Source organism: Astatotilapia calliptera, chromosome 14 (assembly GCF_900246225.1).
Source record: "Astatotilapia calliptera chromosome 14, fAstCal1.2, whole genome shotgun sequence".
NCBI lineage: Eukaryota > Metazoa > Chordata > Actinopteri > Cichliformes > Cichlidae > Astatotilapia > Astatotilapia calliptera.
The window spans coordinates 23889812-23908541 of record NC_039315.1 but is presented as its reverse complement, the minus strand read 5'-3'; the positions used below and the strand labels follow the sequence as shown (position 1 = coordinate 23908541).

General features: G+C 40.5%; 1 protein-coding gene and 1 long non-coding RNA gene across 6 annotated transcripts in view; one reads left to right on the top strand and one right to left on the bottom strand.

The window, feature by feature from the left end:
- vaspb (vasodilator stimulated phosphoprotein b) overlaps nt 1–12656 on the bottom strand; it is a 34963-nt gene extending 22307 nt beyond the window's left edge. For 2 of the 3 annotated variants that reach the window (XM_026192147.1, XM_026192146.1), the window contains exon 1: nt 12131–12656. In XM_026192147.1, coding sequence (XP_026047932.1) covers nt 12131–12135 — 5 coding nt within the window. In that variant the 5' untranslated portion in view covers nt 12136–12656. The remainder of the gene's footprint in view (nt 1–12130) is intronic. The other variant, XM_026192145.1, reaches the window with a different exon arrangement.
- On the top strand, nt 12618–17162 carry LOC113036085 (uncharacterized). Of its 3 annotated transcripts, XR_003274419.1 has the most exons (4): nt 12618–12676; nt 13492–13525; nt 14782–15214; nt 15371–17162. It is a non-coding gene; the product is annotated as an uncharacterized LOC113036085 (long non-coding RNA). The 3 variants fall into 3 exon arrangements; XR_003274421.1 differs by lacking the exon at nt 13492–13525; XR_003274420.1 differs by lacking the exons at nt 12618–12676; nt 13492–13525 and adding an exon at nt 14242–14400.
- Nucleotides 17163–18730: the final 1568 nt, after the last annotated feature.

Genomic DNA, 18730 nt, shown 5'->3' with positions numbered 1-18730 from the left:
TATGTGACATATTGAAATCGCGTTTGAATTTGCGCTTGCTTTTTGCTTTCACTTTGCAATTGCGCGAACTGTGTATAGAGAGCGACAGCACTGATCTGTCAGTGATGATAATTTGTGCACCAATTCCTCTGACATCGTCTTATCAATCGTTAGCTTACTATGCAAACATGACAAGTGAAATCTCCCGCAGCAAGCTTAAACATGTGAGAGGTTGATCGTGCAGAGAATCGCTGAGCTTATGTGAGTGCGTGTAAAAGCATTTCAGTTCTGCTGAGCCAAATAAGACAGGTCAGGGTGAAGAAGTGACAGCCAAAGAAAAGCTTACCACAAAACGGAGAAGTTATGACAAATCAGACTATAAGGCAAAAAGAAAGTGCAGCTTTATGGTTTCATGGACAAAAGAATTTCTGTGGCTGCAATATGACGAGCTAAATAACCAGGGCTGCACATAAGTGGTCCGCAGGTGCGCATTCGCTGTCAAAATAAAAAACACGCACAAGGGTTAGGGTTAAATTTAAAAACTGTACTTTTGTGTTAAAATATATATTTATAATTTTAATAAATGACAAATTAAAAAGGCATGAACATTTTTTTTTGTATCGAAAAAATATCGAACCGTGACACCAAAGTATCGAACCGAACCGAACCGTGATACTTTGGTGTCACGGTTCGATATTTTTTCGATACAAAAAAAAATGTTCATGCCTTTTTAATTTGTCATTTATTAAAATTATAAATATATATTTTAACACAAAAGTACAGTTTTTAAATTTAACCCTAACCCTTGTGCGTGTTGTTTTTTAGCTCGTCATATTGCAGCCACAGAAATTCTTTTGTCCATGAAACCATAAAGCTGCACTTTCTTTTTGCCTTATAGTCTGATTTGTCATAACTTCTCCGTTTTGTGGTAAGCTTTTCTTTGGCTGTCACTTCTTCACCCTGACCTGTCTTATTTGGCTCAGCAGAACTAAAATATATATGTGTCTGTGAAGGTTCTCAGTCATCCAGGTCATCGTAGTGAAATATATATCCTGCCGCACTCACATAAGCTCAGCGATTCTCTGCGCGATCAACCTCTCACATGTTTAAGCTGCGGGAGATTTCACTTGTCATGTTTGCATAGTAAGCTAACAATTAATAAGACGATGTCAGAGGAATTGGTGCACAAATTATCATCACTCACAGATCAGTGCTGTCGCTCTCTATACACAGTTCGCGCGATTGCAAAGTGAAAGCAAAAAAACAAGCGCAAATTCAAACACGATTTCAATATGTCACATATTGACAGTGGCTCACCCAATGACATAATTACCCAGCTACATTTCTGAAAGAATGCAAAAGCATTGACATATATTTTTCCTTCCTACAATAGCCCGACAGGCAGGGCAGAGATAGCCCCGGGACTATCCGCTTCTTCTGGGCTATATTCTCAGCAGCATATTAAACATATCAGGTCTCCATAAGGAGAATCCTGTGCTAACAGCTGTCTAAATGACTCGGCTAAAGTTTGTAGCATGCATGCTTGTTGTTTTTGTCTTTGCACTAGGATGATGTCGGTGTAAATGTGCAGTCATATTCGTTGTGTTCCCACTAGTGCTTTCAGGTTAATCTCGTTGAAATAACCTTAACGCCACAACACGGCAAATCTCCGTTAACGAGCTACCCTATACAGAGGGGCTAGACGGCCAACACGTTAACGAGCTAACTGCGCTAACACACTAGCTCCCACCCATGTAATTGAGCATTGCATGGCACATCCAACATACTGTTTTACTTTAGTCCATGACTCGCTTACCTTCAGGGTCATACGTCACATGAAAACCAAAATAATTCCAAACGCCAGATCTGAATGAGGGTGGGGGAGGTCCATGTTGTAAGGAGAGCTTAACTTCTGTCTCGCTAGCTTGCCCTGCGCTCTTCCTTCTGACGATGCTGTCTGTGTTGAGCGCTCAGTGAATCTGCGTTCGACTACTCCACCTAGGCTGCAGCCTAGGCGGAGTAGTCAAGGTGGAGTAGTTGGACTACTCCACCTAGGCTGCAGCCTAGGCGGAGTAGTCAAATGCAGATTCACTGAGCGCTCAACACAGACAGCATCGTCAGAAGGAAAGTTGATAAAATAAATTACAAATTTTGTATTGTTCTTTTTTTTTTCTCCCCTTTGGTTCTTTCTTTCTCTCCCCCTCTTTCTTTCATTCTTTCCCCCTGTCCTATCCCACAGTCATGTCTGTCCCGTTTGCAACTGAAAATAAAATAAATTCATAATTATAATAAAGGTCAATCAAATGGACCAATATGATGATCCACTTAAAATAAATCCTCTTGGCATCTATCTTGGCCTCAAGACAACAATTCTGATGGCTATAGATCCAAACGGGACACAAAAAAAAAAAAAAAAAAAAAAAAAATTTGAAAAAAATTGTATTGTTCGATACATATGCGTACCGAACCGAAAGCACTGTATCGAACGGTTCAATATCGATACAAATATCGTTGCACCCCTAATAAATAGTGTGTATATATATATATATATATATATATATATATATATATATATATATATATATATATATATATATATATATACACACACACACATATACATACATACATACACACACACATACTTATACACACACACTAAATGAAGAGTGAAAGTTTCACTTTCACACCAGAGCACCTGAATGCTTTACAAAGGGCAACGGTGGGAAAGTCATGGCCCAGATGGGCACACAGCTGCAGACAGAAGTGAGAAGAGGAACTGTTAATGGTGAAGGAGCACCGTGGGGAAACCCATCATGTGCCGGCACGTGAATGCTCCTTCTGCATCAAAGATTCTGAAACTGGGCAACTTGTATCGTTTCTTTAAAGTCACTCAATTACAAACAGTCCAGTTTTACTAAAACTGGGATTTAAAAAGACTATTACTCTCATATTAACTTCCTCTTGTTTTGGACTCTAGACTAACTTTGCATGATTCTCTTGTGTTTTGAGCCAGCTTACTTCTGATTGGCCACATCTTGCAAACAAAATGTAAGCCTGTACAGATGTGCCTGAGATGTCCAAATTAAGGACATTTGCTTGCGTTATCATATATTGAGGAAGCACTAGAAGACACACACACACAAAAACACTTTCAAGCAATCTGAAGTCTGAGCTTTTGGCTTACACACAACGACTTGACCCCCGATGCCAACTCGGACACTGCGAGCCCACACAAAAGCCCATTGATGCTCAGCCTTATCCATTTGAGCGTACACTGACCTCACGTCACTCGTGGCCCATATATACGGCTGCCAGCGACGTTCAGCTGGACGCACATGACTCTGAAGCAAACCTCTGAGTTAATGTGATACATCCTGTGAGAAGTGCTTAGGGACTCTCCCAAACCTACAAGATAAGCTTTCAAACTGCAGAGTCCAATTTCTGCCGTGAGATAGACACAGCTGCGCCATAAATGTTAATATGTAGCTCGATGTTCACAGTCCGAGTACTTCCCTCCGGTGTGGCTTCTTCAGCTTATCGGGTGGACGAGGAACACAAACGAAAACGAGAGGCCATTTCTGAGGATTAGAGTGATGATCTTTGCGTTTGTAAGACACAGGAAGGAATTTTGGGGGATGAACAACGATTATTTGACATGTTTGTAAAAACGCAGAGTAAAGCAGAACAAACTTAATATAGCACTACGCTTTTAAAGGAAGGAATCGGCTACATTTCGAAGTCCTGCTATTACCATCAGTCTCCTTTAAAACGATTAAAAGACTCATTTTCCCATTTGTTTATGATAATGCGTTTATAGGGAACAATTAAAGCAATCTACTGCTCTTCTTGCTTCACTGTTTTTTTACCCTTTTACGTCTGGTTCTTCACACACAAGTCCTAGCATGCTGCTGAAGGTACAGACAGACACACATACATGCTGCAGGCTACTGCTTTCCGCCTCCATGAATCAGCAACACAGAAACATCTAGAATCAAACTATTCTTAAACTATTCTTCGTCTGAATGGAGTCAAACGCCTGAGCATTCTTTGCCTGCTGACTCATCTTTTGCTGAGCATCCACTCTCGGGCGCTGTGGAAAAACTTCTTTGGCCAAAAACGTTCACTTTGTTGTCCAATGACGTCAAGAGTGGATACGAATCCCCGCTGATTCAGAGGTGGCGCGGCCTGCACGTGTGGTGCGTTTGTGTGCGCTGTGGGGGACAGGACTGGCACACTTTTAATGCCCATATTTGGAACCATCTCACCTCTGTCCTCCTCTCTGAGCTCAATTCCTTTTACAGGTTGGAGCATATCCTCCTCGACTCAGGCCAAGAAGGAGGCACGGCTCGCTCTCTGAAGGAGAACAATCCCCTGCTGATCCAAACTCTTTACTCAGCCGCCCTGACTTGTAATGCTCCTTTCCTCTGAAATTAAGAGGAGATGTCTCTTTTTGTCAACTTTGGGCAAAAAGGAAGGAGGCAACACCTAAGTCACACTTCCTGCTTCTCAATGGCATTCCGTCCATAGCTTTTGACCTTATGTTACTTGCCAGAAATGCTTACTTGGATTATCCTCACTTTGGACAAGCCAAGCTTTTTTCTTTTCGGTTGTTTTCAATTGCTTTGCCTCTGCAAAGTGTTCAGGGCAACAAACAGAATGTTTATTGCCCTGAACACCAGGCAATAAACATTTTTAACACGTGACCCTTTAACTAAAGGAAAGTCTTTTTAGACACGCAAAGCTCAAACTTTTACAATTCAGGACTCAACACACTGAAGAAATACAGAAAGGGAAATACTCAGTTTCACAGTGCAACCAGAACAGCAAGCACAACAAAAAAATACAAACTGTCTCATTAGACTAGATTATGCACATCACGGTCATGTGCAAAAAGATGTTCGATGCAGAAAGCAGCTCAGTCCTCAACAGAAAAAGTGAAACATGAGTTGACTTTAAGTAAACCTTCTGTTACAAAGCTTCAGACAAACCCAGGTCAAACTCTCCAGTGTTAATGTATAAATGATGCCTACTAATTATATAACCCAGTGCTTAACAGATGCATGTAACTGGGTCTCCTCTGAGGCTGTTCTTTCCAATACAACTGTCAATCGGCAATCGCCATCATTCCTGATAAGTGAACTTATGATCTGAGGACCTCAGATGGGAACGTTAAAAATGGCTGACAACATAAAGCTGTTTTATACCAAGTGTTGTCCATTATGCTCCATTAAGCTGTGGACCCTCTGATGAACCCACTGCATCTTTATGCCCATTAGCACTGCTGACCATACAATATACCGCTGCAGCCTTTCTGCCCAAAGTGATCTATGGTTTTACTCCAGTGTTAGCGGCAGGCTCTCCATCAGCTCGTATGATGTCACTAGACCGGGCCGCTGCAGAGGAGACCGGAGGCTGTGTCGAGTCTTTAGCTTCATTCAGTCACTGTGCAACAGCTACTGTGCACATACTGTGTTATAGCACGTGTTAGAGTTTAGAGTTTCTTCTCTGGAAATATTTAATTTGCGACAAATAAAAAGCAGGGCAGTGAAATCAGCTGGACTGCAGTTGTTGTTCTGCTCTGTAGTTTAGAGAAGTGGAACAAGTCCTCCAACCGGCCGTGGTCAGAGTGATCCTCCATTCCAAGGTCTAATTTCCACTTTTTTGAGTTCCTAAAACAAGGAACTTTTCAATTTTCTTTTTCCTGAAAATTAACCAAAGGGAATAATCCTAACAATTGTTTCCTGTCATGGAGAGTTACGTGAACAGATTTAGGAAACAGAATGAAAGTATCAAAGCAGTAGAGGTATATACTGATAAAAGCTAAAATCTGCAGTTAGAAATGGCACAGATCCAAATGCACAGGAAGTTTGTTATCACAATTCTGACCTCATTCTTGACACAGTTAAGCTAAGGATATTATTTACATACATGTGAAATCTAATCCTGCTGCCCTGGAAGAGAAACTTCTCCCCAGGATCATAACAGCTCAAAATGCTTTGAGAAGTCTTATCTTAAACAAGGTCGTAGATGGAGACCCAACACCTTAGTGTTTACAGTCTCCGGCCTATGGAGAGGAAAAACGCTGCGGGTGGGCAAACAGCGTTTTCTGATCACTGGCTAACTGACAGCTGCAGGTCTATATTAGTTATAGCGAAACACCGTAAAACTTACAAAACACCAATACCGGCTGACACAACACCTAATGTTTACTTGGTCTAAAAAAAAAAAAAAAAAAGCCTACTTCCTGTTTACCTTAAACAAAGCAATAGCTTTATCAGTAAGACCTGAGTGGCTTGGCCAACAACCATGCCACTGTTATTAATGAGAGTACGTCTCTCCATACTGGATTGAACGGTCAGGTGAACGTCAAAGTCACAAGAAAAAATTCTGAGCATTTTTATTCAAAAAGACTGATAAAAATAAAAGATTTATCCACTTCAAACAAATTTACAAGAATGCTATGTTTATGTTTATTTACCTCCAGACTACCCATCACTGAGGCAGTAATACAGATTTCTTCAAAGACGAACGTCCACTTAGTAGTGGCAATTATTAACTCGCATTTCCCTCGTCATCGTTATGTAAACAGGCACAATAATGTCGCAAAACACACATGCAATCACCCATTTCCTTCTTCTAGTTGAGCATACACTTCTCAACAGTTGGCATCTACAGCCAATACACACAGCTCAAATTATCATCACAAAGCACACAACATTAGGACAAATTTGAGATTTTCCTCATTGTTAACATTTTACCGTGTTGACCGCTGACTTTGTGTCTCACACACATTTCTGCGTTCCTCAAAGTGAAATTACCGTTTATCTCAAAACGAGTCCTGTGGCTTTGAATACCAGCGCTTTCACTCTCAGTCTTTTTTTATTTTAAACAAGTCAGTGAACCTCATCAACTAAAGTTAAAGCATAACCTCAAGGTATTACTCATTGTAGTACCAGCGCTGTGTAGAAGCAGGAGACACAGGCAAAAGGAAAGAAAGATGCTAAACAGAAGAAAGAGGATGTGCAAAACAAGCCATGTTTATGCTTAATAAACCAACTTATTGGTGAAATTTTATCACAGGGATCACAGAGTTATTAAATAATTCAACTTCCCTCCACGTCAATGGTTGCCTAATATTAGCAATCAGTAACACAGTCCCTAATCATGTGACCAACCGCTAAACTCTGAGTAAACCAACAAATCCACATAAAACCTTAACAAACACACAGATAACGTCCAGATACACGACTCCTACAAACGACACAGACTAATGAGATATGCTTGTATAACTGGTTATCAACCTATCCCACATTCCTAGACTTATACGTATATTTTTGTATATATCAAAAGTTGATACACAGCTCAGCCTCATTAGGGTTTCTGTTTGCTGTCTTTAGTCTCAGGTTTTATGACACAAAGTTCACTGAAAAACTATTTCATAACGGTGAAAAATCACCAGCAATGGTTAACTTACAGATAAGTGATCATAGAGTTTAAAAATTTAAAAAAACAAACAATAACCTAGAGGCACAATTATAGACAAGCAATATGAACTACTACCTAGGAAACTGGATCTGTCACCAAGTATACAATAGAGGATATTGTATGTTGGGCAACTCTTGCAGCAAAGTGCCTAATCCAAGAGGCTGGCCGGCATAATGGCCTATTTATGAGTACGAGAGGTGGCAGGAGGGGTAAATTGGTTCAGGGTGGGGGTGAGCTGTGATTGGATGTTTCGGGAAACAAAATGCGACTAGACGGGGCCGTTTTAATAATGGAGGGAGCTCAGCGACGAAGCACGCAAGCTTTGTGATCATTTCGACACACCGTCACCCCGACCGTACGGCAACACACCGACGAATCTTTCAACGCGCAGATCAACGCGCGAGCCTTTATGACGTGTGAATTGAAGACATTATTCTTAATCTATTACAGATAACCATTCCCACAAGCACATCCCAAATACTTCTGGGCAGAGGGTTGAGTGAGGATACATGGAGGTCTACGGGTGGAAAAAACTAATTTCGTTAATGTTCACATTAAGAAAGTGTAATCAGGTTTTTTTTTTTGGAAGGAGGAAGTATTTGGGCACAGTTTGCAAAAGAAAGCGAATCGCAATTTTCCTGTCAGCTAACAAAAATAAATAAATAAATAAATAAAAATGCAGACTGATCCTTTACCTCACACTTATAATTGTGTGCAGCAAAGACTCCACATGGCTTAAAAGTAAACTGCCACTGTTATAAGCCTTGAAAAGAAAAATCCAACTGCGCAAAGGAATTAGGAGAACAAGTGAAGACATGAAAAGAGAAAAAAAAAGAGAAAACTATTTAGCATCCCTACATGAACATTACACAACACCATGGCAATAACGTCGCAACCCCAGAGTTTCATCATGATATCCTTACATGGCCGTATGCAATCGTGTTGCTAAATGCCTAAATAACAGCCACTCTTAGTACACGAGGGTCAAGAGGTTGAACATTTAATTGTGGCAGATGATACAACAGCAAAACTACATAAATCACGGTTAGAGCTGCATTTCTTCCAAGTAAGTGCCAGAACAAGGAAAAGAAAATTTCTCGAGACACAGAAGAAGGGCTGGCGGAGGGAGGCCAGTTCACTGCTTTTAAGGCTGATCAATAATAAGCTTGTGCAAGAGCACAGAGACACATTGAGCTTGGCATCACTTTCACACATGCACCGTTTCTAAAAAGGGCACAGGAAACCCATTAGACTGTAAACATTATGTTAAGCAGACACATTACACCTGTCTGCGTTTATGATCGCTCCTTGTGTGTTACTTCTTGAGCCTGAGGCAGCTACACTGCCAGTCTCACATGGGACAAAGTTTTTTTAGCTAAAGATTCAGTCAGTGAGTCACAGCGAGAGACGGGAGTCACCTCTCCGATAATAACGTGAATCATCATGCAGATAGATGCACTTTCTGAGTAACCTAAGACAGTTTCAAGTGCGGGCAATCAGTACAGCGATTGTTCACTGTGTGCAGATACAAAAAAAAACAAAACAAAAAAACATAAGGAAACACTGAATATAGCAACTTAAAACTTGAAGAAATTTGCATTCACACCAACAGATCAACCCTTAAAGTCAGTTCAGTGGAGCTCAGAGGAGGAAAAGGCCCATTTCCACTGATGTAAAAATTAAAAACCAGTGCAACCAGTCACACCTTTTCCACTGGAAACACATAACTATGTTTTTGTAACATCTACATCAAGGACTTGTCTTCTTGGAAAGGTTCTTGCCAATCAAAACAGGCAACTTGTATCATGTTGAGTGACATCAGCAACCCTACATTTAATCTAAAAAGCACAACATAGTAGCCACTGTGCCAAAATGTGTCACACTGCAAAACGCCTGGCGCCGTCTTCACGAAAACCTCTGTAACTTTGCTCAGTTTCATTTCAGCAGCATCAGTCTTTGCACTGATAATATCCATATGTTGATTCATGGATCTCTGGAGTTAATTATCTACCTCAGCATGTTTTCAAAGGGGTTATATGCTATAAAATACAACAACAACAAAATAAAGCAAGGAAAAAAATCGAATTTATTTATGTTCCATCCTCATTTACTTTGCCAAAGTAGCATCATCTATAATAGTTACACCTCAGATAAAAGCCTCACAAGTGTTAGCTTTACTTTACTTCTCACTTTGAGAAAGGAACCTCAGTAAAACCCTCAGGGTTTTAGAGGTCAGGACATTTTAAGGCCATTTTATTTAAAGACCAACTGCTGCTTCACATTGACATGCTAAAAAAGCAACGGCAAAGCTACCAGTAAACATCTAGAGCCATACAACACCGTATTCTTTTGTTTGTGCTGTAGAAGTGGCGTCATGAAAGCGTGCTTTGACTGCAACGGGTTTATAACTGAATCTCAACTGGAGTGCAGACATTAGGCAAACTTAAAGCTCAGGGGCCAGAATCGGCCCCACTAAAGACTCAAATCTGGCCCACTGGAAATGTGAAGGAGCGCGTATGTTTTGAACTTAACTGTGTTTTCATAGGTTTTACAGCTTTTCCTATCTATTAAAGACTGTCCACACCCACTACCATGCATACTACAGCAAAATAATTACCTAAGCGATAAGCAAACAAATACCAGGAAAGTTCCTATTATTGAGATTCCACAGTAAAAGCAAATTATATTTGATCCTTACAGCAGAGTTTGTGCATTATAACCGGTCTTAAATTTCACACATTTATCATGTAGTTTCACTGGTCAAGCCCATATAAGATCAAACTGGGCTGTATGTGGCCCACAATGACTTTACCATCCCTGGTCTAACGGGAAACGGTGCTAATGTTTCATGAGAAGAACAGCAGGGCGTTTCTACGGGTTGCACATTTAAAGGCAGCCCCAAGTTGGGATGCTTTACTTAACCAACTGGGTCAGTTCCTGAACTTTTGACCAACGGGGTGCACTTCTGTGTCAACATTTACATTCCACAGGGATAAGTGACAATGAACATGAGTGGGGCTGCATACCAGCCTTTATCTATTATACAAGGTGACGCGAACTGTTTGGGCCACAATGGAGGGCTAGCCAAAGCATGATCGTTTAGAGTTAGACAACTGCATTCATTAAGCCACATGCAACCTTCCAACTTCTCTGAGGGGCAAGACACAACCTGCACATGGGCAAAAAAATGCTCTTTGCTTACACACTGTGTGTGTGTTTTTAACTGTGTCTTTGCTGACCTAGTTTTTGGATAGTGAAGTACTTTTTTTTTAAGTCTGGCTGGAGTTATTGATAATAAAGCAGCGTAATTATCTTATGAGGGGTAATATTGTATTACACATAGAAAGTAGCAAGGTAGGTATATGCTGGTTGATTTGCAAGTTCTAGTTTGTAATGCTTTGTTGGCCGAATGTCATTACATCGAGTAAGTAAACACAGTAATCTTTGCTTATTGTTGCTGTTACCTTAAATAATGGCCTTATTAGAAGGGTATGTTTTATGCATAACCTGTGGCAGGATCTCGGGCAGCTCGGTCACCTCCCGTTCCTGCTGTAATCAAAGTCAGCATGCAGAAATATGTGCACAACAAATACAAAACCCGGACCAACCCATGCGCCTGAGCTGAAAGATATTGTTACAGAAAGGGCAGCGCAATAGGTTTGAGATAAAAAAAGAAAAGAAAAGAAAAACTAGTCACTCAGGTTATCAGCCTGCACCACCACCACACATATTTAACTCTAAACTCCTTGGCTTTCTAAGTACCAAAGGTGTTCGTTGACATAAGGGCTCCATAACCGTTTAAAATGTGAAAGAGTTGGAGAGGAAGAAGGGGGTATACAAAAAAAATAAATAAATAAGTGAGCCCAGAGAAGCTCCAGCCAGGCAGGAGTGGTGGCTTCAAAGCGTGTAATTGCCAACTGCACAGGCTGTAACAGGACGGTGGAATTTGTGGACATGAGCTTTCCATTTTGTTCCTGCTGCAAATATCTCTTCAACTGCCAGAGGGGGGGAAAAACTGTCCACCAAGAATTAGTGTAATGCATGTCTGTGGACTGCATGACATGAAATAAACAACAACAAGGTGACCAGGGTGGTTATTGTGCAGCTGGAAGAGCACAAACACACCTTGCTGTTGCTGTCTGCGAGCAATCCCTTTTCATGCTCTAAATATTAAGCTGATCTCTGATCTTCGGTTACACTGCGGAGGTTTTATTGTTCTGGGGATTTTAATTACTCAAACGACACTGCCAGAGGAAATCTTACGGTAGCTAAACAAATGGTCACTAATGAGTGTCTCAAAAAGCTGATACAAAAAGTATCTTCTTGTCATCCGACCTGCTAAGTTAACTCTCAGCCAGTATTTCTTGAAAGCACTTGAACAGGTGGGACCGGACACTCAGCATTACGGCAATTCTGCTACACAGTATCATGTGTGGTTGAAAGGACACCAAAACAACTAAACGCAAGAGTTGCTTCTGAATGAGAAATAGAAGTGAACGCGTTGGGAACACCTGCTGTAGCGATTAAGCGAGCGGACAAGCACCGTGGAGCAGGCTCTACCACGTCAGAATAAAGGTCGTCTACTTGGAAAAGTATTAGCCGAAACACAAAATGTAGCCTGGAAACACAATGAAGATGAAGGGATTTGAGCCGCTTTACCCACCTCATTGTTCGGCCAGAGTGGAGATCCTCTCCTCGCAGGCAACTTTGGCTGACTTCAGGGGTGAAGCCCGGCTTGAAGAGTCAAACCAGCCGAATAAAAATAATATATATATATATATATTTTAAAAACTTAGGAAAAAAAGAGGGGAAGAAAACCGCATCGACACCCGCGAATGGGGTAGCCACAAGCGGGATAAAAGAAGCACACCTCGACGATTTCCTGGTTGTGTGTGTTGAGCGGGAGGGGAGGAGGAGGAGAAGGAGACGAAGGAGGGGGGATACAGTAGTGAAGCGGGCTTGTCAACTCCAATCACTATCCCACAGTGGTTTCTACCATTTAAAGAGGTGAAACGAGAACCGGCGCGACTATGCTAAAAACTGAACGTCTCCTCTCACACTTTCAGCTGCTTTAGCGCTCTGCTTCTGGACACCGAAGCCGTACGCAGGCGCCAGGCTTTTCTCGTTCCCTCGGTCTCTCGGTAGGACTGTGTAAATTCATTGGAGTGTGGCCCAACCCGCCGGCTTCAAAGTAGGCTGCAATCCCATGGTGCGTTCAAGTCCTCTCCGTATAATTCACATTTAGGAGGATGGGTTTTTCCCTGGCTTTTAATGGCTTTTATTCTTGTTTCTGCGACCTAAAAAACAACTCTCTCTCTCTCTCTCTCTCTCTCTCTCTCTCTCTCTCTCTCTCTCCCTATATATATAAGATTTTGAGCTATTGTATCAAAACTTGGGGTTATTATTATCTTCACAAGTTTTGACTTATTTGTGAACAACTTGAAATTCAAAATTGTGACTCGAAAGTTCAAGTTATTATCTCAAAATTTGGGGGTTTTAGCTCAACATATCACAATACATGTGTCAAGTTACTCATGTTCTCAGACTTGACTTGTTGAGAAGCCTAACTTGAATTTTCTACTTATTCATTCAAATTTTCGATGTAAATAAGTAAAAATTGTTAGTTTCATCTCAAAATTTGCAGTTAACATCACATCATTTCAAATTACATATGTGGAATTTTCAAATTACTGACTATATATCTCACAATTTGAGTTATTTACTCACTCAAAAGATAGATTGAAATGTAAAAAAATATTATAAGAAAAGTAACAAATACATAAAGTCAGAAATTGTTCAGAAATACATGTTCAAGGTGGAACTGTTTGACAAGCATTGTTTTACACAAGCTTTACCTCCATGAGCAGTATCAGCATGCTAGTCTTTACTGCTACTACTTTTTGCTACTTGTGTTTTTCTGACAATATTTAAGTAAAATTATTTGCAGTGTTTACCTGTTTAGCATTCTTTCATAATGACACCAAACATTTCCTTTAACATGATGGGCTTCACTGTGTCTTTTAGCATACCTGCAACTTACACCACAGAAAGGGTAAGGGTGAGTATGTTTACATAAGAACTTGAGGAACGACTGCATGCATTTTACTCCACAAGTAGTTCTTCCTCTTCTTGTTGTCTTGTATTCCCAGAAAGCCATAAAGACATAAAAATTGCTCAGGAATGAAAAATCTAAAGAAAAACAAGAGCTACTTGAGCCCACTCCCTTTAGCTCGTGATGTCCATAATCAGAGATTTGATCTTATCTGGTCTTAACTAATTATAAATACTTTTTCATAAATGGCAATTGTTTTATGGTTCATGCAGGAACCATAACAGCACCATAGTTGAACTAAATAGACAGGTATACATTACACAGTGCATTTTTTTCTCTATTTGAATACTCACATGTTTCTTACTACAAAAACATATTTATTTTTTTATGTTTAAGCACCTTTAACCTGACATTCACACTTCGAGAGATGCATTAGCATTAGATTACTGGACTACACGCTCTATCTCTTGAGCCCCAGCTGGGTCTTGCAGAAATTATTCGATGTAATTTTATTTTCCAATACCACATAAAGGCAGCATCATGTCCAAGCTCTCCACCTCAGCCTATTGGCTGTCTGGCTTCAGAGTTCAAATAGCTACTGTGGCTTTGGGGTCTCTCTGTGGTATCTCATATGTAATTCTTTTGGAATTTAAAAAAGTAATCAAAGCAAAAATAAATATTCCAAGCTGAATCACTTAACCTTTTAAAAGCTCTTACGTTATGTTGTCAGAAAATACAATGAATGGAAAAAATGTCTGTCTGACGGCTCACGTGGCCCAGTTTTCAGCACTGAGATATTACACAGCGTTAAAGCACTTCTACTTCCTGATGGAAACAGAAGTGGAAGAGAGGATGTGAAAGGAATGCATTACGCCAGCATGGTATGTATAAACATCCAGAAAGTCAATATGCCTTTAGTCTCACTATGCACGCACACTCGCGCACACACTCAGGCATACCAGCTGACTGCTCTGAGCAACTTTTTGGTATGATTTCTTTCTTGGCCACATGCCCTCTGTTAACCGTGCTCTCTGAAGCTCAAACAGCGCCCTGCGTCTTGTGGAATTTTACAAATATTAACAGTTCCCGTGCAAGTTCCTGCTTCAACATGTGTGAAAGTGTTTGTGTGATTTGCAGTTTCTCAGACTCAAAAAGCTGCTTGTGTTCCCAGAACGTAGCCCATAAAGAATCAGAAGCAGTCACTCTGTAATTCTAGGGTTTCTCCTTTGCTCCTCCTCTTTACCACAGCTTTATTTCCACAGCTTGACGTCAGTCGGTCAACATAACCCACAGATGGCAGTCTGACAGAAAACCTGCTGGACAGCAGCAAAGACGCCTCCCCAAGGCTTGGAGCAAAGGGGCAACAATAGGTGTTCAGAGCTGGAGAAAGCATAAGAAGAAAAGGGTCACGGGCTACTGAAAAAACACAGAGCAGAAGACAAAAGAGGTGTGCATGGTGAACCTGGCTGTATTTCACTTATCTCACTGTCTCTGGGTTTGGAGTGAGGTTATTATGTAAACAGACTGCACTTCTACTACATCTTACATCAGAGATCCAGCACTTGGTAAAGCATACAGTCCCGAGGCAGCGTCTGAAAGCCTCAGCCTCCCCACTTGGTTGAATAGAAGACAAACAAAGAGAATTACACAACTGAACTTCGAGCAAGGAAACAAAGTGGTAGCCTGGATCTTGAGGTAGGCAACAGTTATCCTAACAGGGATTAAGATTAACAGTACGGACCATAGGGGATGACCCACTGTTTGAATGGATTATAAAGAAAATTCAGTGGTACAGAGAGCAAGTGTTGCTGTTGAAGTGTCTTAAAATCTCCTTCCATTGCTCTCTGACAGGGAATGTGACTGGAGGAGGGTGAAATCTGCAAATGGGAGTGAGACACAAGTGTTCACTAAGAGGTCTGGGCTGGAGGCCAGCTAAGCAAAGGGCAGCAGAAGGATTTTAAAGAGAGTCCAAATGGCATGTCCTGAAATGTAGGCCCTGTACTCCTCACAGGGCAAAGTGGGAGGCATTATACAATGGTAATGAATGCCAGACTACAATCTTTAAAGCGAAGGACACAAAATGAAACTGTTCTTAATTTGGAACTTGTTTTGCAATCTTAAAAACAGAGCATTGTGAAACTTGCAATTGAAGTTCAAGAGGACCGTGACAACAAATACTGAAGATCAAAATGAAAGAGTCAAAACAAAAAGGATTCCTGGCTTGTATCCATGTGTTATTTGTACCACACATGAATGTGTCAGTCTTGAGGGTACAGTGTAAGTGAAAGGGAACTTAAGACAATCCAAACAAGGCCTCTGTGTGTTATCTCTGCAACCCACTAGATGGCAATACAAGCCTAACAAATTACATCCAGGTAAAGCTGTTTGGCCTATCTGTATTAATCTCACAGTCAGTGTGCTGGAAAAACTAGACTGTCAACGTGGGGCCCCTGTATTTTTTTCACATTGTGCAATCAGTGTGAAGCTAGTCTTCCCTCTCCAGAGTTTAACTTGGACAATTCTTCCTTTAAAGGAATCTCAAAAAGTCTAAGAACTCAAAGATGGTGTCACATCCATTAAATGCCCTGAGACAAGTGTGTTGAAGAATTACAAGACTATAAAGAGTTAGGTATTCTTTAATGTAGTCAAATAAACAGTTAAATAAACAACAATAACATCCAGCTAACATCTATTACAGGGCTGGCATGGAGAGGCAGACCACTCACATTCATACTTCTAGGCAATATAAAGTCACCAGCTAAATAACATGTCTTTGGCCTGTGGAAGGAAACTGAAGCAGCTGGCCAGTTTGGTGAATTCAAACCCATCTGTGAGGGGACATGGCTAATCACCACTGTGAACCCTGGAAGAAATAACATATCCACATTGTCTATCCTTCAAATTGTAAGTTATTTGAAATAATCATGCATCTGTATCGGCCTGCTGTGCCTGCCTAGCTGAAATAATACATGGCAACAGGTAAGAGCAGTGAGTATTAACCCGAATGGTGACGCTGAAAGTCCAGGAAGGATTTCTGTAAAGTCCTCCAAACTGTAATTTTTAGCAAAAGTGAATGTTCCTGCAATGTCAAGAAAACTTTCCTACATGACCATCAGGTAACGTCACCTAAAGGAGTGCAGAGAACATCCTGAACATTCGCTTGTTTATTGGGTTATACTGTCACATCGTCACATTTCTGAAGCAGAAAAATACACAAACCTAATTTAATTCAAAACATTTTGACCAAAACAAACAAACCGATTCGTTTCCATGTTGTAGGAACTCCAGAAAAACGAACAACGTACAATTCAAGCTAGCTATTACACCATGAGTTGTGTTTCTACAGCTAAAGATATTTGGCATTGACAGGAGATCAGAGTTTGAATTCACAAGCAAAACTTGTAGAGGAAATGTTAGATTGTTGGGGTTGTGAAGTTTCACACTATAAGTAAAACTTAATTAAACAGTTAATGTGATATAAAATAAAATTAGTGCATTTAAATATATATGCATGTATTTAATAACAATTATTTAAAAAAAATACTTAGAGCTATAAATAGCTACGCCGCAGGGAAAATAAGGATGAATGTGCTTTTATTGTCAGAATGAATGTCTCATTAAAATGAAAATAGTACTTTCATTATAAAACATGATCAGAATGTAAACAGGTTGCTGTAGAATTTACAGTAAATTACTGTAAAAAGTGTTTACAGTAATTTGACTGTAAACATTTTTTTGTAACTGCATTTACAGTAAAGTTGCTGTAAGTGGATTTGATAGTAATTTGCTGTAATTTTACTTACAGAAAAGCTACTGTAAATGAAGTTAACTGCAAAGTTACTGTAAATTTAATGCTCAATGCTTATAATTTCATGCTTTTCTGTAGTTAAACTTACAGTAGCCTAAATGTTTTATAAATAAAATTGCAGCACCTACTGTGAATTAATTTTACAGTAACTTTGCTGGCAACTGCACGTTACTGCAGTTTATTTTACTGTATTTATATTTGCAGTATTTTTTAGTGTAGTTTCATTTATAGTATTGTGTTTAACAATACTATAATCCTATATATATATTTCATTTGTAGCAGTCTTACTGTGTTCAGATGTCCACTGTTGCAGGGTTAACATATCTATACCACTTTACTCAGGTACAGTAGAGCATGTTTGTAAACAGCAGAGAGATACACCTGATCCCCGCTGTTTTGGCTGCACTTACTGTCATTCCTCACTTAAGAGATGAGTGAAGGCAGTGTTTATGTATTTACGGAGCTGATACTCTCCTTCTCATTCCCTCCCTATTCCTCTCCACCTGGCCTGGCGGCTATGACACCCGGATCGCGGCTCTGCTTGAAAACAAACTGCGGCGGCGGCTCCGGTTACCGGAGCCCGATCGATGCGCTGCAGGGTGTCGCGTTCCTCGGATGGTTGCCTATCGATGCTTGGCCGATCGCTATCATAATCACACTTCCCCCCTCTTATCGCTTACCTACTGAATAAAACATCTGCCTTCCTGCTCACGGATCGCTCATCCTCCCCAAAATCTGGAGGGAAAGAGACTTCTTGAAGTGTCTTTGACACGAGTGTAAGTAATCTGAGACAAATGCACGATGATACCCGACAAATCAGGTCCCTAAAGTTGTCTTTATCCGAGGCATCTCCAAATAGACCCATCGGCTATGTGACAGGGCTTTGTCCCACGATGCTGCAGCTGAGTTTCATTGTTGAGAGATGCTATTTGATCCTAAACAAGCTGTAGATTTACACTTTGTGATAGGTCGCTCGTGTTTGTCACAGTAAATAAAAGGGAGACTGAACTTGGTTTTCTATAATCTATAGACTACCTTCAGGTTCCGGGGGTGACACTAAGGCGCCCAGGCAGGTGCTTACTTAGCTACAGCCAAAATAAGCGCAAACCGGCACCGAAATAGTACTTTTAACCTTATTAACCGATAGCATAAAATGAAGTGAAATGAAATTAGAGTCTGTGTCTGAACGCTCAACTGGTCATTACAGGTTTTAATAAAAAAGATTATGTGTGCCTTAGACTTTGACCTTTTCAACCTCACTAACACGTGATGGTGTTTTGTTTGGGTCAGGAGCGCCTCCAGATTTTTTTCAGAGGGGTGGCCATGTAGGGGCCACTAAAAATATTGCTGGGGCACACCCAAAAAATAATTACCAATTTTATTATGCTGTTGTCAGATATAGG